Raw genomic sequence first — 22,614 nt, forward strand, 5'->3', positions numbered from 1 at the left:
TTACAGTCATGCTGATTTAGAACGAGAATTGTCTTTGCTTTAATCACGCAGATCCCAAGCTCAACTTTTATGAATTGAAGAAGCAGGTTCTTTTTAAGTAACGGTAGTTTTTTTCTTTCTTTCTTTCTTTTTTCCCCTGAAAAAGCAGGAACTTTGTTATTCTGCAGAGCAAGATGAATGAATTTGCCATTTGAGGATGAATTTTCCAAGAAGGATTAGGATGTTGTGCAGTCCTGGAAATGCAGGAATACTACTTGCAAGCCCAGCATTTCTTTATGTTCATAATCAAAATTTGCATTATAACTCCATATGCAAAAGAGGGAGAAGGAATTTCAAATGTGAAAACTTCCAGTGCTTAACAGCAGCTACAAATTGAAGTGATAAAGATGGAAATTCCCTTACTCATAGTCAGAAATCATTATAAATGGGTTTGGCTCAGTTTACAGTGTATTGCTATATCTCAATCTTGTGTTAAAGGGTGATAAAAAGTGAACACAATCTTCTGGTTAGTGCACAGATGTGCAAAAGGTCACCAGTGTGACAGGAGAGAGGGGTTTTCGTCTGATAATACGTTTTGTCTCCATGTATTTTTCTTCCAGCTACCCATTTCCCATGGTATTCAGCAGCTGCAGCAGAAAGGACCTGGAAAACAGCCTGGAAAAAGGAGTGGGAATGTGCCTCTTTAACCTGCCTGAGGTCAAGGAGTCCTTTGGTGGCCAGAAGTGTGGGAATGGCTACGTGGAAGATGGAGAGGAGTGTGACTGTGGGGAGCCTGAGGTGAGACATCACCTGAGAGTTCTAACCTCCCACCTGTGGGTTCTAACAGTGGAGGATTGGTCTGGCATGTTTAAATCTGGTGTAAAACAGAACTCTCCCTTCTCTGTTTCTGTTTCATCAGCTTAAACTTCAGAGTCCTCAGAAGTGCAGGGAGTGCCTCTTGACTGGCATTTGAGTTACTGAAGTTCAGACAGGGCTTGAGTTAAGAACGTGTTTGGATCATCCTTAGAGAGCAAACCCTCTCATGGCTTGTCCAGCAGACTGGACATGGCAATCATGTTCCTAATAAGAGAAATCCCTTTAGGTGTTAGCTAATCATCTAAACTCAAATTTGTGAACAGAATTCCTGCCCAAATTGTGCCCAAATTTCTCACTATACCATGTGCTAACTGAAGGTTTGTTTCCGTCCATGAAAAGCCACTAATATATCTATATTAATATCAATATAACCATAGAAATTGTGGAATCATACAATAGTTTGTGTTGGGAGAGACCTTAAAGATCATATAGTTCTAGCCCCTCTGCCATGGGCAGGGACACCTTCCACTAGCCCAGGTTGCTCCAAGCCCCATCCAATCTGGCCTTGGACACTTCCAAGGATGGGGCAGCCACAGCTTCTCTGGGCAGCCTGTGCCAGGGCCTCATTGCCCTTCTATATAATGCTATATAAATATAAACATTAATACTAGCTATTTATTTTTTCATTGAAGCTTCAGCTTTTAGGCACCAGACCTTTTTCTCCTTCACTATAAGATTTTTCTTTCCCACTGGCCAATTACTTTACTAACAGAAATAGCCTTCTCTTCCTCCCAAACAGATTGCTGCTGCTTCAAAGATCATTCCATTTAGTTTAGTGAATCTGTCAGAGGCCTCCTCAGATCAGGAGGAGAGAGGCAAAACCTGGGGTCAAATAATATCCAAGCTGCCATCCTTATCCCTTTCACATCCCTTCCTCATTGGCCGTATCGATTATCTGAATTAAATGCATCAGCACATGAGGGATTTGTTTCCTGTGATAAATACAGGTCTGCAGACAAAAGAGATGAGGGCACTTAAAACAGCAAGATATTGCTGCATCCTGTCTATAGAGTGCATTGGATTTATACAAGCCTTAAGGATTTCCTGGCAGTTCACTCATTCTGGAGGGTAACAAGGTTGGAGGAAGCAGGCTTATCTTCTTGTTTGAAGTCAATAGAGTGCAAGCAGCTTGCAAATGTCTTTCTAACCCGATTATCTTTCTTGTTTTCATTTTTGAATGTTAGTGATACCTTTTCAAGTCAAAGCCACTTAATGTCAGCAATCCCTGAGTTGGTTTGCCTCCTCTTTCTATCTTTTTTCCTTTTTAATTATATTGGAAAACTGCAGCTTGGGTGCAATTAAATTTATTTGGGATTTACTGCTATAATATGAGTGGTACCAGAAAACCTGTGTGATTAGTTAATAATTCACTGCCCAGTCATTTATACCAGCTGAGTTTTGTCAATAGTGTTGCAGTATTCTATTGCATGGAAAGCTGTACAATAACACACACTGGCTGTATGTTATCAGGGATCTGAATTATATATCATTCTGGATAGCTGATGGAAGTTGTTCCTACCCATGGCAGGGAGGTTGGAACTAGATGGTTCCTTCTCTTGCAACCCAAACCATTCTATGATTTAGATTAAATATTAGGAAGAAATTGTTCCCTATGAGGGTGGTGAGGCCCTGGCACAGGTTGCCCAGAGAAGCTGTGGCTGCCCCATCCCTGGAAGTGTCCAAGGCCAGGTTGGATGAGGCTTGGAGCAACCTGGGCTAGTGGAAGGTGTCCCTACCCATGACAGAGGGGTGGAACTGGATGATTTCTTGGTCTCTTCAGACTCAAACATTCTATGATTTTATGATTCTAACTTAATTTTGGATTAGATGACCAAAAATGTCTGATGTGCTACAGTGTCTTTGGAAGGAGAGTTAGTTTAGATTACAGGTGGAAAGATGAAAGAAAGAAGAGAATTAAAAATCCTTGGTCCTTGAAAGGTGAAAATGTTCTTTTATAACCAGCTGCAAAGGGGGATCAGAGAACTATGAACTGGTAACTCAGAAGTCAGACAAATTACTTCCAAATTTAATTAAGAGCTAGTGCCCAAACAGCTGTGACATGCCAGGGGTGAGTCAACGTGGCTTTTGTGCCAGGAAATCTTGTCTGACAAAATCTTGTCTGACAAAATCTTGCCTCATAAACCTTTCACAGTGCTCTGAAGGGCTTAGCAAGTGGATGGAAAGGATGGTGCTGTCACTGCAACACTGTTAGGAGTCCAGAGAGGCTTTAGACCAAAGCTTTCACCAAAGCCTCTCTAGGAGACTAAGCAGCTGTAGGATGAGAGAAAATTCCATGGGCAAAAACTGGTTTAAAAGATAGAAAAAGCAGCCAGGTATAAATCACCCATTTTATACAGTGGAAGGAGATCTGCTGTGATGTATCCACGAGATGTGCCCTGGGGACTACACAATTCAGCATTTTCATAAGCAGCTTGGGAAGAAGAATAGTCTGAATTTGCTGATATTAGTTAGGCTGGTAGAAGATGAAATCTGGCTGTGAAGGACTGCAGAGAAACCTTCTGAGAAAGCTGGACCAGGCATTAAGATGAGAAATGGGACTCGGTGAGGAGTGATACACATTCCAAAAATCACAAAGAAAATGATGGACTCAGAGCTGACTCTGACCACAGAGGAACAAGACTTCATATTGCAATAAATAGTGTCATGAAAATGTCAGCTCAGTGCTCCAGAGTGGTCTAAAAGGTAAATAGGCTGTTAGAAAGTACTAGGGGAGAAATAGGAAAACAAAACAAAGCACCAGCAGAGCTCTATAAATCTGCTGCGCTTGAAGCTGCATGAGCAGGTTTTCCCTACCCCTCCCTGATCTCAGGGAGGATAAAGCAGAATGAAAAAGATTGAAAGAAAAGCAGTAGGGTGGTTCAAAATTTCAAAGGGTCTCCAGCTGGAAAAGAAGAAAATTAAGGAAATGTGACAGAAGCTGATAAAATCATGAGCAAAAGTGGAAAAGGTGAGCGAGGAGCAATTTCCCCTGACAAGAACTGTGGCAAAGGAAGGTAGAAAATGGCAGGTTTCAAACAAACAGAAGGAGCTGCTCCCATGACTGTGACTGTGTGCAAATTCCTTTTCACTGGCTGTTACAGGTGATAAAGATACCCATGGAGCCAAGGGAAAGCCAGAAGATTGTAATTGTGTCTCATGTGTTTGTTCACCTTCTAGTCCTTAATCATTTGCTGCTGGCTGCTGCCAGGGGAAAACAAGGAGAGAAGGGCTATAGGTTGTCCCAGTGGTTTCTTTCTTGTGTTCCTAGAAAAGAGAAGATGAAAACAAGGTGTCCTGTCTACAGGATAGTCTCTGGCATCATGTAAGTGATGCTACAATTACTTTGGCATTAGTCTGCTTGAGTTGCCCTGATGAGCCAGGAGACTTAGAAATCCCCTCCCATCATTTCTGGTTTTTTCAATAAGAATAAACAATAATAACTACAGCATAACAGTCATTTCTTTAAAAAATCATTTTCCTCCAGAAGACTTGTGAGCCTGTCCTGGTTTTTTGCCTGTTTATGTTAAAACCATTCCTGACAATTTGATAGCCCAGGCACAAAAACTATTTACCAAGCTCATTCCCTCCAATGAGTAATAAATGAGTTAGTAATTGGAAATTTCAGTGGCTGCTGTAACATCACTCAAAGAACCGTGTCTTTATCCCAGTCTGCCTCTGGAATGCTGATTGCTTTCCATGGCTGTGGTAGGGGCAAAGGATGGGGTATTGGGGCTGACTGTTTCAGAAGGACCTAAATGAGACTGCCACTGCTTTCCTCCACTCTACTTTTCTCAGGTTACTTTGAAGGAGAATTCATAAAATGTGTTTAAATGCAGCAGCTGCACAGCAATATTTCCATAGCCTGCTGCCTTCTAACATGAGCAGAAAATAGGGGCAGGATGTTGTCCCACTGCTTGGGAGCAGCACAGTTAGCTTTGTATATCCAGGCAGATATTATCTAAGGAAGATATTATCTAAGAAAAGAGTGAAACTGAGAACCATTTTGCTCTTTACTCCTGAGTGCAGTGCTAGCCCTGCCTTACCTTGGAAAGCTTTACAGAAGCCAATGAAGTGACAAGAGGCTGTGAACATCATTCTAACCCCCTTGTTTTCCCTGTGTTCCCTAAATTGTTAGTGATCCCTTGCTAAGTCAAACTGACTTAACAGAGTTGAAGAGCAATTTTATCTGCTGCTATTTCTGTTAGAGAGATGAGATTCCAGCTCAGCTGATGTAACTCGCGGCTTGTGAGAATAACCTTGGAAAAACAAATCCATTATTTTCTGAAACTCCTTATTACCTTTTTCTACTGAGAGTAAAGTTTGCAAAAGCCCACACATGGCACCATCTAATCCATAAGTGTGAAATTGGGATGTATCAGGTAGTGAGACTGCAATTCATACTCATTCCATTTCTCCAAGCTCTATTACTGATGTATCCTGATAAGAGATTACATGGAATAGTGTCACCATCTTTCTCTGTGGCAGCCCCAGAGAGCAGCTATCACAAAATAGAGCTGTAGTCGTGATGCTCAAGAACTGCAACACAGGCCCTGGATCCTCTCTGGAGGCAATGGAATCATTCCACTGCCTTCTGTGGAAATAAAACACCACAGTACTGAAACAGGATTGGTGTCAGAGCACTTGAGTCGTTTGTGACATGTGGGATTAGAGCCATAGCTGGAATAAACCAGCCTCCCTCAACAGCTTCTCTGGGTTTACTACACTTACTGGGCTTGTTGAATCGAAGGGCAGACAAGGCTGTTTGGATCAAGTTGTCAAATTTCATGCATAATTCATGATTTCATGCCTGGCTTTTCTTGGCAGAGCTATAGGAAGCCTCTTGATTTAGGGCTCATTGTGACTGAAGGTTGTCTGCTCTAAATTTATTCTCTAAATTTATCCAGGAATGTACAAACCGGTGCTGTAACGCAACTACCTGCACCTTGAAACCAGGAGCAGTGTGTGCACATGGACTCTGCTGCGAAGACTGCCAGGTAAACCTTGGGAAATGTTTCTTTCCTGTGGAGTGTGGGCAGAATTCCATGATTTTCCTACTGCAGAGCAGTGAACATGGATGGAGAACAAGTAAATTGGTATCAATAAGTGTTACAACGCTTGTGTATCATGTAAGAAATTTAAAAAAAAAAAAGGAGCAGATCACCAGACTTTTTAAATGTCTGTGCTATTTATGGCCACTTCATTTGCTCATGCAAAACCTCTTTTTTTTTTTTAATGAACTTTTGCATGCTTTGATTTTTTTCGTGCTTACATGGCAAGCAGTCATTAAATGCTGAACCATCTTTTTGGGGAAGGCTCTTAAAATATTAATTCTATCAACAGCGTATGTATTTTTAATAGCAGATCATCAGCTCTTGTGGTCTCTTAACATACTGTAAAAGCCAACTTGCCACAGGCATTTACCTGCTTGAATTCTCATACCACGCCTTGCATATGGGCTAATAAAGCATTCAGCAAGTTCCCATCGTGTCTGTGGCAACCATCTGCCTCAGAGCTCAGAGCAGCAAGTGCTCACCACAGTGAGCAAATGTTTTTTAGCAAAATCAATCTTCATTTCTCTTTGCTTTTTACCGAAGGGAAAGTGATTAAAATACAGGGCTGTTCTGAGAACACACCTATCTTTTGTGGCTGGTGTTGAGAAGTGAATGTTCAGGCTGGAACATTCCACTGTTGCCTAGTGGATGCCTTCAGCTCCTAAAAGAATTTAGTTACTCAGGGAAATGGGGACAGGATAGGAACAGTTACATGGACTTGTTGTGTAATAAGTTCACAGAATCACAGAATATGCTGAGTTGGAAGGGACTCACAAGGATCATCGAGTCCAACCCTCAACCCTGCACAGGACCATCCCCAGAGGTCACACCATGTGCCTGAGAGCATCATCCAAACACTCCTTGAGCTCTGGCAGCCTTGGTGCTGTACCCACTGCCCTGAGGAGCCTGTTCAGTGCCCGACCACCCTCTAGGGGAAGAACCTTTCCCTGATATCCAAGATAAATCTGCCCTCACACAACTCCAGTCTCCTGTGGTCCTGTCCCTGGTCCCCACAGAGCAGAGCTCAGGGCCTGCCCCTCCTCTGCCCCTCCCAAGGAAGTTGTAACTGCAGTGAGGTCTCCCCTCAGTCTCCTCTGTTGGAGAGGGAGTCTCTGTTGAAGTTGAAGAAGACCTTGGTGTCCATGACGGCAGCATTTCCTTGAGGAAACATAACTCATTAAGGTTGAAATGACCTTCAAGATCATCCAACCCAACTTTCATCCCAGGAAATCATCATGCATCTGAATATGTAGTCAACTGGGCTGGTGACTTCACGAGCCCTAACACAGCACAGTGTTCTGTGATCAGTGGGCTGCCCTGGTCACTGCAGTGCTGTTACAGCCACATGGATGGAGAGGGCTCCAATCTGACTTTTGGCCAGTGCTATGGATCATCACAGTGTTTCTGTGCCCGTGTGTTCAGGCACGATGGAGGAGCCACACTGAAAACACCAGGGCTGGGTTTACCTTCTGCCCTGACCCACGTGAGCCAAGTTTGCAGCTGCAGCTCCAGCATGACCCTCCTTCCTGCCAAACCCTACCCAACACGTGCCAAACAAATGCCTTTAAAGAGCTGTGTAACCCTTACACTGTCCTCTGCAGTCAGCTGGTGCGGGGCCAGTGGAAAGAGCTGCTCGTGTGCTGCATGTGCAGCAGTTACAGTTGTCTTTTGTTTTGCAGTTAAAACCAGCGGGGATTTCTTGCAGAGAGTCCAGTAATTCCTGTGATCTGCCAGAGTTTTGCACGGGAGCCAGCCCTCAGTGCCCAGCCAATGTGTACCTGCACGACGGGCACACGTGCCACGGGGTGGATGGGTACTGCTACAATGGCATCTGCCAGACCCACGAGCAGCAGTGCATCACCCTCTGGGGCCAAGGTGAGTGGGAGAACAGAGCTGAGTGTCAGACAGGCTTGGGGGAGAAAAAAAAAATAAACCATGTGATTTGGAGGGATTTTATACAGTGCCAATCTGTATCTATTCTCTTCTGAAATGGAGAACTGAATAATGAGGGAATCACTTTGTGATTCATTTTAGCCTTGATTTGCTGTCGTGTTCATCTCTTGCAGCAGGAGGTAGAGAGCAACAGTAACTAGGCTCATTCTGCAACATGCTGCAAATGGATAGGTGAGCTTAGACAAATCATTTTATACTGACTTTGATATGGCCTTATGTCACCCTACAAAGTGCTGAATTGCTCTTGGCAGGTTGAAATCACATCCCTTTTCAGATGGTGTGTGAGCTTCCTCCTGTGCTCTAAATAGCTCATCTGCAAAACATATGTGTCTGCCTACATCCCAAACCAGGGCTCAGGATTTGACATTAACATCAGACTCTAGTATCATTGGGTGCATTTTGATTAACTGGTGTTACCTGTAAACCTGCCTCCTGACAGCACTTTTAGCAGGGTATGCACTGAGGCAGAAAGGGATTTTATTCTCCCATGGGAATTTAACTCCTTTGTGTAGAAATCTGATAACACGAGTTCTTGAATTATCCTGAACATATATCCCAGGAAAACTGCTCACCTTTCAGTAAAGCCCTGTGGCCCTTCCACTGAAATGCAAGTATTAACTCAGTATCTTGCTATGGCCTCCTGCATTTCTGTGGACAGCTCATGTCTCCTCTGGCATCTCACTGACCCCCTCTCTCAAATTTGAAAACCACTTTTACGTCTCCTGAGGAGAAACATTATTTAGAGATAGATGTAATTACTTCTTTTAAACTAACTTTTCCACCTCCTTTAGCCTCTTTCAATTCAGGATCTCTCTGCCTTTAACTCTGTTCCAAAACTTATCAATATAACGACACACAGTTGTTTCCTTAGTCAAAACCCTTCTCATAAGTCTAGTGAAGAACTTATCTTCCCAGGGACATGGACCATTCACAATTTCTCTTTAAAAGAGCATTAAAGCATCTCAAGAACTAGTATCAATGATAGAGGCAGCAGGTCAACTGGACCATGTGGGCATAAGAACGTGCTCAGGAGGAGTTCCAGCTCAAAATAAAACTCCTCACGTGGAACAAAGGGTGCATCTGATCCCCTCCTCTGTATCCCACGTGCACCACAGAGTTAATGTGAGCTCATACAGGCATGGGCAGTTACAGCCTCCAGCCTCAGTCAGACTGGGATATTTAATTCCCTGGATACAGAGACATTTTCTCTTGTATAAAGCAAAATCTGCTCCCGATCCAGTTTCCCAGGCCATGGAAAGTTACTCGGTCAGGCTGTGAATAATTTCAGTGGCTGAGAAAAACTCCTCTAAAGGTCAGGGAGCTGAGTTGCTGCAGTTGCCTTGCCAGGACTGTTTCCTAACACAGCAAGTCCTCCAAACCCCCTGGGCTCTCCTAATTCTTTCCTGTCTTCCTTCTTGGGACTGTTCAATATGGGCAGTGCTGTGCCTGGAGTCTCCAGTGGTCAAGGCTATGGGGGGCTGCTTATGAGAAAGATGTTTTGTTAAGAACAAAGTTCAAACAGACTTTTACTGGAATAACCTTTTTTTTTGTGTCTTGGGAACATCCAAGGATAAGGATTTGGAAGAGGGGGGATGGGGCATGACCAAACCTGAAGAGAAAGTCTTAATTCTTGTCATATTCTTGGAAATATAAATTAGAAATAATCGTAGAATCAGAGAGTGGTTTGGGTTGGAAGGGACCTTAAAGAGTATCAAGTTCCAACCCCCTGCTATGGGCATGGATGCCTTCTACTAGATCAGGTTGATCCAAGCCCCATCCAAGCTGGCCTCGAAGACTTATAATGATGCCTATATTCTGGATTTAAAGCCTACAGATGTGAATATCCATTGCTTTATCACACACCTGGCTGAAGTATGAAGTGGCAGATGTGGGGTTGAATAGGAAGAGGGGGTAGGTGGGTCATACAGTCGAAAAATATCATGGTACAGATTAAAAAAAAACACACAAAAAAGTCTTTCCAGCCTTGCTTGCAGCACAGAGAGACTTGACATTCTAAGATGTTCTGTCTGGACTTTGTATCAAAAAGATACACTGGAATTTTTTACCAGATTGTTGTATTTGATTAGAATTGTTTTTAACAACTGTGTAAGAGTGAAGTAATTTTGTGCTTTTTAAAACAAAATTCTATCCCATAAAATTAAAGCAGATCGCAGTTCATTTTTATTATATTCTTATTTTCTTCTTCCCAGTAGGAAAAAACCATGCAGAACAAAATGCAATAACTTTTCCTAAAATAATATTCAGTATATTGAATTCCTTGTTAATGTCTTCCTTTGGATATCTTTCTTTATTCATCAGGTTACAGATGTCCAGAAGCCCAATGATAAATGTCAATCTTAATATTTTTAGGTCTAGTTAAAGAAAAATGATGAACACTGTCAGAGCTTGTTTACATCAGGCTGGGCAGTAGGAAACCTGTTTCCAGAAAGAAGTACTTGCATTTCCTTGGGGTTGTTTTTGTTGCTTTCAATAGATAAATTCAAATCAAATAGAGGAATATCTTTTGCTATTTCCTACCTGCATGGAAAGCTTGGTGGGAAAGAGAAGAGGAGTCTCCAAAAATAGCCATAAATTCCTCTTAGAGACAAGGAGATTCCAGTCTGCTCCCAGGATACTCATCTTTCTCTATTCTCTCTCACCATAATTCATGTCATTTTTATCCTTAAGGAGCAACTTTCAGGAATTGCCTGTGACCTTTTTTGTTTCATATTCAAAAATATCAAATTGCACTGATGTGACCTCTTGATAGGAGTGTGACTGAGAAACACATCAATAGTGATGCCTCTGTGTGATATCTGCTACTCCATTAGCATTTTCCAGAGAAACAGATACACAGGTAAAGCTACTTAAGTCAAAGAAATTATTGATTCTCAACTTTAGACCTGTGGCTTTTTTCTCCATTGACAAGAAAATGATTTTTAGGGAAAGGAAGAAGTTTGTCAGTGTGTTTTCCTATATTTCCCCAAGAGGAAAAAAAGCAATGATTCTGGGGGGCCAATGGCAGGCATAAACTTAATAATTAGAACACACTTCAGTGTTTTGCATAGACATGGCCATTTGTTTAGGCAGGAACATTCTTAATTTTGATGTCAATATTTGTTACAAAGACCTGACACTGTTTTAAGAACTTTGTGGGGTTTGCCACAAACCAGGTACAACCCTATATAGACAAAATACCTGGGCTGCCCATCTCAGTTATCTGACCAAACCATTGCTAAGTGGGTTTGGCAAAAATGCTAATTATCCAAGCACTGTGAAGATCTGAATACAGTAAAATCAAATTATTTTGGTCATCACAGTTTTATAGCCAGGCCTTTTCTTTTGGAGAGGTAAATGATATTAAGATATTCTCAGAGGTGGGGACATCATACTCCTTAAATGCAAAAAAAATGCTCGACCCCATCTTGCTCTTGCACAGACATAACAGGGATCACCAAGATGGAGACAGAGGCCGAGGGGAGCTTGTGGAAAGTTTGCTTTGCATCATCAGCACAGTAAAACAAGCTTAATGGCATGAAATTCAGGTCCCATGGCAGAGAACTGCATTTTCATGCTTGCATTTATTTGCACAGTAGCTCGTGGTGCCGGTTGGCACAGCCTGGGCAGCAGAATTCCAGCCTGTTACTCAGAGGTTGGTTTTTTCCCCCTCCACACCCACAGACATCTGGGAACTGCCTTGAACTGTCTTCCTTCGCTGCTGTCAGCCTGAGAGTGGGTGTTTCTCGGAATCAGCACCATGGTCAGAACTTTCTCTCTTTCCTTTTGGGAGCCCCTGCCGGTGTTTTCTCATCACAGCAGGTCTGAAATGACACAGCATTTCTGTCCCACTCCCAAGATGTACAACATCTCTTTTTTTTTTTTTTTCTTTGCAAGTCCATAGGGAAAGAAGTGAACTCATCAATATACACATTTGGAGAAAAAAGAGTCTCCAGCCTGACAACTGCAGTGCTGAGCTTTGACCTTCTGCAGCTTCAAATGGCTGATTTAATGCCTTGAATAAGGCTTGGCGTGGAAAGGCTGACAGGACCTTAATTACAGGGTCATGATACTATAATTACCAGTAGCAGAGTGAAATAAACTCTGCTCATCCAGCTCAAAGCACTTAATAACCACTAGAAATCTTTCACAAATCGTTCTGCCTCTGTCTGCAGAGGCAGCAAAATAGAGAGAGACAGGACTTTCTGCTTCAGCTTCTGTGGTGCAATCGTGATAAATGAGTTTCCTCCAGAAACACAACATTACAATTCCCTTCCTTAAGCACCCTCTGAAAACCTCCTTTTAACTTGGTAGCTCCATCTGTTCAGTATCTTACACTCTGATATGTTTTCGTCTATAAAAAGTCCAAATATTATGAGAAGCCAGCCGGGAGAGGGAACAGCCATCTGAATCCCAAGCACCAGCATGTGTTAGTTTGAAACCAGATAAAAATTGAGACTGGATTTTGGTTTCCAAGTCACAGATCATCATTGGGTACCAGGTGTTTTCACACACACACTGCTCTGAGCCTGGCAGGGGAGAGTTTTTTTGTACTCCATGAGATCTTTTTTCTTGTCTAGTGTTATTGGTTGGAGTTAAAACTCGCTGTCTGAGCCCTGCAAGGATGCTGCAGATGTGCTTCTATTCCTGCAGGAAGAGAGCAGGCTGCTCTCCATCATCTGTAGAACACTCGACTTCTACATTAAAAAAAAATCAACCATGCAAAAAAGTTTAACCAGGTGAAAGAGGAAGATAAATACCTGAAACTCTCTCAGTATTTCAGTGAGCCCTTTCTCCTTTTAACACCGTTTTTAAAATAAGCCTTTATGTCCCTTGCAGTCAAAGCACGGAACATGAGCATTCATTTTGATTTTCGTTTCATTTTGATTTTTCGGTTTTAGAAAAAGGAGTTTTACTTGGCCTCTAGCTCACAGCATGTTTTTTCCCTTCCCTCCAAAGCCAGCATAGTATATGCACATGTTAATGTTTATCTCAAGCTGAATAGTTGATATTCACCCTGGAAAGATGAGGAGGAATCTACATGCCGAAAATGGAAATTTGACTTTTGCTTTTTGCACAGTGCCTTGTCTGGATGGTTTTGTTGATTTTTTGATTATTGCTTGTAGTTTTATGAAAAGAATTGAAAGAATCCTGCGTGAGTCCCTTTTAATAGTTCCAGATTTGAAAAAAATATTCTGAACTCAGCAACCTTGATCGTAATCTTGCAAAGAATTTCAAGCTCTTGTCCTTCTCTCCAGGGAACCAACAGCTCATATTCTGTTCCTTCTGTGCCTTTCTTTCTGAGTTTTCCAGTTAAAGTATGTAAAAAAGAGAGTGCTGTCTTAAGCCTCTCCAACTTTTAATATTTTGTTCTTAATAGCATTAAATTGCTGTTCAGCAGTATATAGTATTAGTCAAGCTTCTGACTGTGAAATGCAGATAGTTAATTAAGTTTTAATCTCTGAGTTATTAGTGAAAAGATCCACACTGACTGGAAGTTTTACAATCATATATGTATTTTCTTCTCTAGGAATCTGACCCCTTTTTTAAAAAAAAAAGAGGATTTTTTTTTTCTAAGGCTTTCTAATGAAATCTTCAGGATGGCTTAAATAAATGCTATGTTTTCCCCACAGTTAGAGGCATACACACTTGGAAGTGGCTCAAAACATTTGACAAAAAGTAAGATTCTAGCAGATGTTCTGTCTCTGTTAAAGACCAGGAACACTGTAGAAATGGTGTATTCTCAGCCTTTAGGCCACCACGTTATTTGCTGCCAAGTTCTTTTGGTTTAGTTTGGCTGATTTGTCAGAAGTACAAAAATGCAGCTACCAGATCTCTGGTCAGAGTTTTAGCCAGTGTATCTCCTTAACACCTTGTCTCCTCAGAGCCAGTCTCCCTATTGGAGCAGTTGAAATGTTGGGAATGACCTGATTGTGCTGTTAATTGTCCTCATGGAAAGAAAACATGGAGTAGTAAAGAGCCCTAAAAAAAGGGCCTCTTAATCTTGCAAAGAGCAGCAATTATTGACTGGAAATAAAACCCACACTTCAGAGCAGAACAAAGGGATTAAATACTCATGCATGGACGAATTAATTGTTGCAGCAGGGGAGCAGATCCTCCACCTCTTTGACATTCCAGATGAAGGCATCCATCTTCCCCTACAAGATATTCCATAGTTGCTCATAATCTGGGGGAAAATGGTCAGCAGATTGTCTGTAAAAAACATTAGAAGAGATGTTCTATTAGTAAGCTTTAACTTCTAAAATGTAGAGATGAGTAATCTGCCTGCACAGACATTTCCAGCCCTACTCCCACCAGGGAAGTTCCTTTGCCATTAGGATATGTCTCCACCATAAAAGGCCACAGTAGATAAGAACCAGATGCTGCCTGTCTTCCCAGATGCCTACTTGTACCACCATGGTAGAAATGGCCCTTCTTTCAAGTCAGTCTTTCCTCTTTGGAGTGGATGTCCTGAGGATTAAGGTGGGGATGGGTTCCCTTCCCCTCCCCAGTCCATCACCCTCAGTTAGCAGCAGAGTATTTCCCTTTCTCATGTCACCAGATCTTTACAGACACACAGCACTCTAGTTTACAACTGGATTTTTTTTCTAGTTTTCTTATTCTGAACTGCACTTAAACAGGCCTTTATTGAAAAGAATTTTCTTTGGGGTCTCACTAGAACCATATGGACTCCTGTAAAAAGAAGGGAGTTAACTCACCAGCTGTCCTTTGTCTGTCTTCACCAAGCAAGATTTGGCATCTCCTAAAGGTTTTTGTGTCCTAGGAGGATTCACAAGAGGGATATCACCTCAAGAAATCCTGAAAGAGTTCTGCATTGTGTGTTGCTCTCAGCATTGCCAAGAGAGACAAATCACAGTGGAAATCCCACACATCCAGGCTCTTCCATTAGCATGCTGATCCAGCACGACTGTTTTGTTGGGCTTCATCAGCATGCAGCTCACATCCCACCTTCCCCTAAAGCATCAGAGGAGCTCAAAGGAAATTATTAAGAACACCTTGTATGAGATGAAAGTTCTGATTAGGTTTTGTTTCAGGTGCGAAACCTGCTCCTGGGATCTGCTTCGAGAGAGTCAATTCTGCCGGCGATCCTTACGGCAACTGCGGGAAAGACTCCAAGAGCTCCTTTGCTAAATGTGAACCCAGGTAGGGTCCCTCCCTACAACCACAGGAACAGATGGTGCTGGGAGAGGGCTTGTGCCACTGAAAATTATCTGCCTGATCTTTGGTTTTGTTTAATTCCCATCAGGGATGCCAAATGTGGAAAAATCCAGTGTCAAGGAGGAGCAAACCGACCTGTGATCGGTACCAACGCTGTTTCCATAGAAACCAATATCCCGCTTCAGGAAGGTGGCAAGATCCTCTGTCGTGGTACCCACGTGTATTTGGGTGATGACATGCCTGATCCTGGTCTTGTACTGGCAGGAACCAAGTGTGAAGATGGAAAAGTAAGATTCTGAAATACTCCCAGACGTGGAGAATATCACCCTCATGCCGCCAAGTATTTTGTACTAAACTGACCTCTTTTTTCTTTGGGATTCTTTCTTTTCCCCACAAAATAATTGTTTCTCAAACTCAGACTGAGTCACTTCTTAATCTCTTCTTTTGGACACTGTTCTGGATTATAGATTTGCAGATGCAACTCTGAGCAACCTGAGCAACCTGGTCTAGTAGAAAATGTTCCTGCCCATGGCAGGAGGGTTGGAATTAGATGATCTTCAAGGTCTCTTCCAACCCAAACCATTCTGTGATTCCGTTTGAGGGCATTCCCAAGTATCTGTCCATATAGACTTGAGGTTTTCTGCAAAATAAGTACAACAAAATACATTACAGGCTTACTAATGAATTTGTGAGTTCAATGTATTCACCTTCCCAGTGTCCCTGGCATTGCAAAATTGTCATTAACTTCACTTTAGGTTTCAAAGTACATTTTGTGTGCTGATTGTGGCTCCCCATTACTTTTATTTTAATGCAGGAAAAATTATCTCTGTCATAGAAAAACATAAAGCCATTGATGCTCAAGGCACCAAAACTGATTTTTGCAATCTTATTTTGCAAACTTTGTGAATTATCCACTATGAATATAGTCCAGATTTCATATGGCTGAGTTTTGCTTTTGTGAGAAAAGGAACTGAGAAAGATGGGAGACAGCCATGAGTTTACAGCGGGGGAGGAATGGAAAGAAGTCCAAGAACTATTGAAATGAAGGAGGTTTCCATACCCTCAGTGGACTGCTTGCAAAAAGGAAAAAAAAACAAATGCTTTGATAATTTGTGGTAAATTCAAGTAAGCCTCTGAATTTCTGAATGCTTTTGAATTACTTTGGATTATCACCCTGCACTGGGAACTGGTTTGAAATACATCCCTCGTTAAACTACAGTTCTGTTACAGAAAACAACCCTTACAATATTTCTAAGTCAATCTGTTACAAAATGCCTTTTTGAAGAAAACTCAGCGCTGGGAAAGCACCTCATTATGGTTTGATAATGACTATTTAATCTTTCTAATCTATCTAATCATACACATACACACTATAGAACACACAGGCTAATACTTATGAAATTGTATGTTTTACTTTGAGGACATTAGTGCATTTGTATTATGGATTAAGAATATGAATTCAAATATTCTTGGGTTTTCTAAGCCGGGGATCCACAATTTGAAATGCAGCCATTTTAATGTGATCAGAATTCTGTGAGCTGCTGCACTGTGAATATTTGAATTGTGAATGCTGCTGTAATCAGACCATATTCTCTCCGTGCGTGCATGTTGATGCCAATTCACTCTAATTTCCTTTCCATTTTTCCTTCTCCCCAGGGGATAAGTGCCCTGATTAAGCATCCCTGTCGCCTCCTTCGACACTACTCCCTGCTTAATGCTAATTATTGTGACTGACTTCTAGTACTACTGAACTGCACTGCAGTAAAACAGTAGCAAAATTGTGCAGTGGCGGGGGTTTGACTTTTTTTGTTGTTGTTGTTGTAGTTGTTGTTGACATAGAATAGGAACAGTTATTCCAGTCCTAATATCTTCCTTTTCCAGTTTTGATTAGGATAACTTCTCACTGCTAACATCCTCATCAGTTGTTTGGTTGTTTGATGGCATTATTAGATGGCACTCCTCTTGCTGTACTTCAATTTTCAGCTCTATTAACAGAGTAAAGTTTACCTGTAATGTCTGGAAAACAAAAAAATATTGAGTTTTATTCCTTTGCATATGCTATTTGTTTACTTCTTTACTTTACTTTGCATATGCTATTTGTTTGCTTCCATTTCCATTTAGGTCATTAGCCTTTGAATATGGTTGGCTCACATTTAACACAAAAAAAATTGTTTAACTTGGAAAAACTTTTCGAAAGGTCTCAGTTTTGCTGAAGAACAATGATGAGCCAATATATATGTCAATGAACTCACTGAAATATTCAGGCTGCCCTGGGTCCAGGTTCTGTACTAGCATGAAAAACATTTTGCTGTAAACAGAACTATGATAATTTACACCATGAGGAGACCTGAAGCTTTCCTTGAGGAATTACCTGCTGCTGTGAAGACACAAATTCAGACAGATCAGGTACCTGGAAGAATCCTGCTCAGTGCATTCCTAGTCCCGAAAACATGCAAATTACTGTTTTTTAAATTGGCTTTAAAACCTCCCAGACCCCAGGGGCTCAGCACTATTTCCACTCCAGTGAAGTTATGAAGCTTACTTGCACAAGCTCAGCATACCAACCAAATAGGAGCTGTGTGGGAAAGTCAGGCTTGGCCAGCATGCTGGTGAGAGCAAAATTCAGCTTTCACAGATTTGGATTTAAAAGGGCTGAGAAGAAGAAGACACCTAATCTTGGTGTCCTTATCTTTGTATCAGCGTAATTATATATATATATATGTATGTATATGAGTACTGGGAAATCTTTGACTGCTAAAGAAGCCCTGAAGGGTGAGCAGAGAGGGACAGGAAGCCTTGGGAGCAGCAGCCCTGTTAAAACTCTTTTCCCTTATTTTGCAGATTTGCCTCAATCGCCGGTGCCAGAACACGAGTGTTTTTGGGGTCCACAAATGTGCAACAAAGTGCCATGGACGTGGAGTAAGCATTATAAAAACACTGGTTTTATAATCAGTCAATAACTATTGGATAAGAATTCACTTTATGTTATAGCTTTGGGATCTATCATTGTTTGTAATCGATAAGTCAAAGTATGTGCAGTAATTTTTCGTTATGTATTTCTGTTTTTACTGTCCCTTATCTGAAATTATTTTTATTTGACAAAGAAATATCTATCAGGCAGCAATTATCTTGTCCTTAATTAAGAGTCTGTGGTACAAAGGAATGTTGTCATCTTCAAAGCAATTTTAAGTCTAACCTTTCATCATGAAGAATTCCCATTAATAGTTAAAAAAACCCAGTTTCTCCATAGATACAAAGAAATTAAAATTTTCAAATTGAGCATTTGAAGCATTTGAATTGAGAGGCAAATGAAAAAGCATTTTCAAATGTATTAAAAGCATTCCAGAAGTATTAAAATAAAGGGAAACGTTATTGATGAGTTTCATGGCATGAAAGTGGTGCAGGATGAAAAATCTGATGATATCATTTAATAATATTAGTGTTTTGAAACCCAGTTTATATTATGATAATGTTAATTATGTCAAGTTATGCCTTATTAACCTTGATTTGCTGATGAGCTGTTTGTTTCTGTGAAAAGCTGTGGCAGCCACATTGGAAGAACCATAGAAATTCACTGTCCTCTCCTGAGAAAGAATCTGAATTTGCTTTAACCTGTTTTATCCCTCTGAATTTGACAAACTGAGCAGTGTTGATGGTGCTGCCTGTTATCATTGAGCTCAAATGAGCAGCAGCTTGGATTGGCATCTTTAAATCTGTACAGTGGAAACTCTCTGGTGCCTCCTGAGTGGCAAAAAATGACCTTATGGAATTTTAAATGAGAACTCCTGTAGTGCTTTAATTTAAAAAGAAAAAAAAAGCAAAAAGCCTAACAAAGTATAATTTTAATTATCTTCTTGTCTTTGAAAAGTAAATCATTTATTTTTTAATTTTACGTTGACCACAGCCAGTCTGGGCTCTGTGAATGATATTTCATTACTCTGCAGACACAGCCAGAATAGTGTTTCTGAGAGCCTGCCAGCTGACCTGGTCAGAAAAGTGCATATTCAGAATAACCCAAACTCCTTTGAACTGATTTGTGTCTTACTGAGAAACCCATTTATGAATCTGTTCTATGGGTTCTCCATGGTAGTTGTAAATCAGAGATGATCGGGGTTAGCACAGAATAAAGGGCCATATTAACAATTAGCCTTAAGCCAAAAAACTTCATTTTAAAAACAATTTGATCATCTACAGGTGACTGTGACATCTCAGTGTTCAGTTTTAGGCCCCTCACTGCAAGAAAGACTCTGAGGGGCTGGAGCGTGTCCAGAGATGGGAACGGAGCTGGGGAAGGGTCTGGGGCACCAGGAGCAGCTGAAGGAGCTGGGAGGGTCAGCCTGGAGAAAAGGAGGCTCAGGGGGGAACTTCTGGCTCTGCAAGTCCCTGACAGGAGGGGGGAGCCGGGAGGGAAGTTGGGCTTTGCTCCCAGGGAACAAGGGACAGGACAGGGGGAAACAGCCTGAAGCTGTGCCAGTGAGGTTTAGATTGGATATTGGGGAAAATTTCTTCACCCACAGGGCTGTCCAGCCCTGGCACAGCTGCCCAGGGCAGTGGTGGAGTCCCCATCCCTGGAGGGATTTAAAAGCTGTGAGGATGTGGCACTTGAGGACAGGGGTTAGTGGTTAATGATTGGACTCAGTGATCTTGGAGGGCTTTTCCAACCTAAACAATTCCATGATTCTATGTATTCTGACAATTCAGCACAGAACTTTACCCTCTGTATTAACCACACAGCCGCTCCTTGGGTGGTAGCAAAAGGAAATAAGAAGCATTTGGACTGTGGGACCTCCTGAGGAAAAATCCATGACTCTACTGGCTCTGTCTGCTCCGTGCAGTGGGAACAGGCTGATGTTAGTGATGGGCTCCAGTCTTCTGGAGCTCTCTTATTCTGCAGGGGGCATTTGATAGATCAGGTCTTGCAAACTGTTTCTTAACTCAGATTAAAACCACCAGAACAGGGAGGACAGTATCTTTAGAGACAGTGCAGGTGTGATATCAAAGCTCCCTGAGGGTTTCCTCAGCTCTGATCCCAGTTTCACAACTAGTTCATCTTGGAGCAGTGGAAAAATCAGTACACAGGCTAGTTGCAAGCCCTAGGATAGGATAGGAGTGGGCTGACACAGCTTTACAGCCTCAACACCACAGGGAGACTCCTGCTCCTGTGGAGGCAGAAGAAATTTAGTTTAACAGAAGTTAGAAGGTAGATAATGCTGCTGGAAGCAAAGAAAGAATAAGATTTCAGAGGTGTCTGATTATCCTGATATTATTGATGTTGTCAGCTGGGGCAACTCCAACGATTACCTGCCAAATAAATAACATTGTTTAGGATCCCTGTTGCTCCATGCTGAGCTGCTCCATCCCACCTTAGTCATGCCAGCAGCCAGATACCAGCACAGATCTTTTCTTCTGCTAGTTTTATTCCTGTCACTGTCTGATCAGAAGCCCTTTTCAGCCAGGGCTGCTCTCAGATGTTAAGGGCAATCCTTTTGATGTTCAGCCATTTGTCTTGTTTTGCAGGTCTGCAACAACAAGAAGAACTGTCACTGCGAGGCCGACTGGGCCCCCCCGTTCTGTGACAGGCCAGGCTTTGGTGGCAGCGTGGACAGTGGACCCATCAGACAGGCAGGTCAGTGCTGATCCAGGTTTTACCTGTTGTTTCCATGAGAAAGAATGGAAGTACAAAGTGTCACCTTGCAAGATCGGGAAATAAGTCAGTAAATCAAATGGCTTCGTCCAAATGCTTTGCTGCCAGCTTGGGAATTTAGGAAGCAAAGCCAAGGCAGGCTGAGAGCATCAATTTTCTTGCATAACTAAAGGCAGAATAGTCCTGGCAGAATAGTTTCTTTGCATTTCTTTTTATTTTTTTCAAGATATGTGGTCAAGTTTAGTAGCTGACTGCAGTAAGTAGGAAGTGGTATTGATTGAAGCTGAGGATGAGGAGCTGACTCCCACACTTGAGCTGATCCTGTTGCCAGGGCAGATGAACATTGCAGTACTCCTGGATTCACCTTGAGACATGCCAGGCTCTTGTGTTCTCCACTGAGTGTATCAGGATGGGAATCCCTTAGCTATGTGCTTAATGAAGAGTGGGTATTGTAAAGACTGTAAAAGCAAAATTATTATTTTCTATAATTTGTATTTCAATTTCCCCTTGTTGGGTCTGCAGAACGTTGGTTATAGTATCTTACTTCTCTTTGGCCAACCTCAGACAGCATTATTTCTACACATTGCTGAGTTTATGGGATTTGATAATCCCATGCCAGTTTTTCCCTGGAGTGCTGTAACTTTGGTGATTCCCATAGGGATGTTTCTGATTTATGACTGAGTACGTGACAGGACAAGCAATCTATTCACATATACATATATAAACTAAAACTTGATGGAAAATAAGGTCTGTTTTCATATGAATAATACTATTCTAAACCAAAATGGATTCTCTTTTCTACATACCAGCTGCTGCAGTGAGTTGTAATACTGGATTTATGACACCATGGTCATTTCCATGACAAAGCTTCACATTATGATTTCACTATTGAAGCATTCTTTTTTTTAAATGATAGCAAAGAAACCATGGTCAGGCACCGAATAAATATCATTATTTGTGTTGAATGTTTCCTTTTAAGGTATTCTTTAAAGCATTATAGTCCTTTTTCAGCTTACCTGAAAACTAAGTCACTGGAGAAGACAAATATATATCTTTGATACTTCTAACATTTTATGCTTTGATAATTCTTGAATTTTGTGTTTTGGAAGCCAACACTTCAGTTTAACAGAAAATTGTTTTAACATTGGTTTAATATATTGTTTTAGTTTCACCATTTTCCTCCAAAGAGAGTGCTATATTTAATAATACAGTGAATAAAAAAAAATGGAAATTTCCAGAGGAATTTTCTGCAGTTGGCACTTGGATTTTACCCAGCTGACTTGCAATAAACCAATGTGTTTGACACTGCATTTTTCTTACGAAGAAGCCTTAAATATTTAACTGTTAGGTAGAGAAGGGAATTAATTTAAATTACATCCTCTTAGCTTAGTGAGGTGTTTATTATTCGGGATTTATTATTTTTATCATTAGATGATTGGATTTGATGATATTAGAGGTGTTTTCCATCCTTAAAGATTCTAGAATTCTGCAGTTTTGTAAGGTCCCCATCAAGCCCCACATCTCAGTCAGTGCTGACTGTTCCCCAGCATCCCAGTGAGTTCAGGCCAGTGGATGGGAGCCAGCTGGCTGGGAATCAGTTGGGATAAGCCAGAGCCAGTGATGATAGGTTACCAGAGCAAAGATTAAAGAAGTTTCCCCTACTGTGGGAGTGTGCATTTTTCAGGTCAGCAGTCCTGAAGAATCACAACATCCTCTCCTCCAGGCAACGATCATATCACATCAGAGCTGCCGCTCACCTCTTCCTAAAAGTAAGGCTTCCTTCCAGCTGCAAGTCATCTAGGCAGGGTTCATCTCACTGTTGTGCCTCATTTAGGTCCCAGCAAGGTACTTAAAGCAGCTTAAAGCACTCTGCAAACTGGAGCAAGTCCAGCAGGCTGCAGCCCCTCACTAGGCAGAGCATCCCTCTGAGAGCCG

The 22,614-nt window shown here is 41.6% G+C and overlaps 1 protein-coding gene across 1 annotated transcript in view; it reads left to right on the plus strand.

Annotated features, from left to right (window-relative positions):
• Positions 1 to 22,614, plus strand: part of ADAM12 (ADAM metallopeptidase domain 12) — a 164,414-nt gene that overhangs the window by 133,143 nt on the left and 8,657 nt on the right. Inside the window, exons 11-17 of the mRNA XM_018078430.1 lie at positions 600 to 777; positions 5,760 to 5,849; positions 7,586 to 7,781; positions 14,912 to 15,020; positions 15,124 to 15,322; positions 17,877 to 17,954; positions 20,553 to 20,661. Of these exons, the coding sequence (XP_017933919.1) occupies positions 600 to 777; positions 5,760 to 5,849; positions 7,586 to 7,781; positions 14,912 to 15,020; positions 15,124 to 15,322; positions 17,877 to 17,954; positions 20,553 to 20,661 (959 nt within the window). The remainder of the gene's footprint in view (positions 1 to 599; positions 778 to 5,759; positions 5,850 to 7,585; positions 7,782 to 14,911; positions 15,021 to 15,123; positions 15,323 to 17,876; positions 17,955 to 20,552; positions 20,662 to 22,614) is intronic.

This window comes from Manacus vitellinus, unplaced genomic scaffold, assembly GCF_001715985.3.
Source record: "Manacus vitellinus isolate BGI_N305 unplaced genomic scaffold, ASM171598v3 scaffold_40_pilon, whole genome shotgun sequence".
Taxonomy (NCBI): domain Eukaryota; kingdom Metazoa; phylum Chordata; class Aves; order Passeriformes; family Pipridae; genus Manacus; species Manacus vitellinus.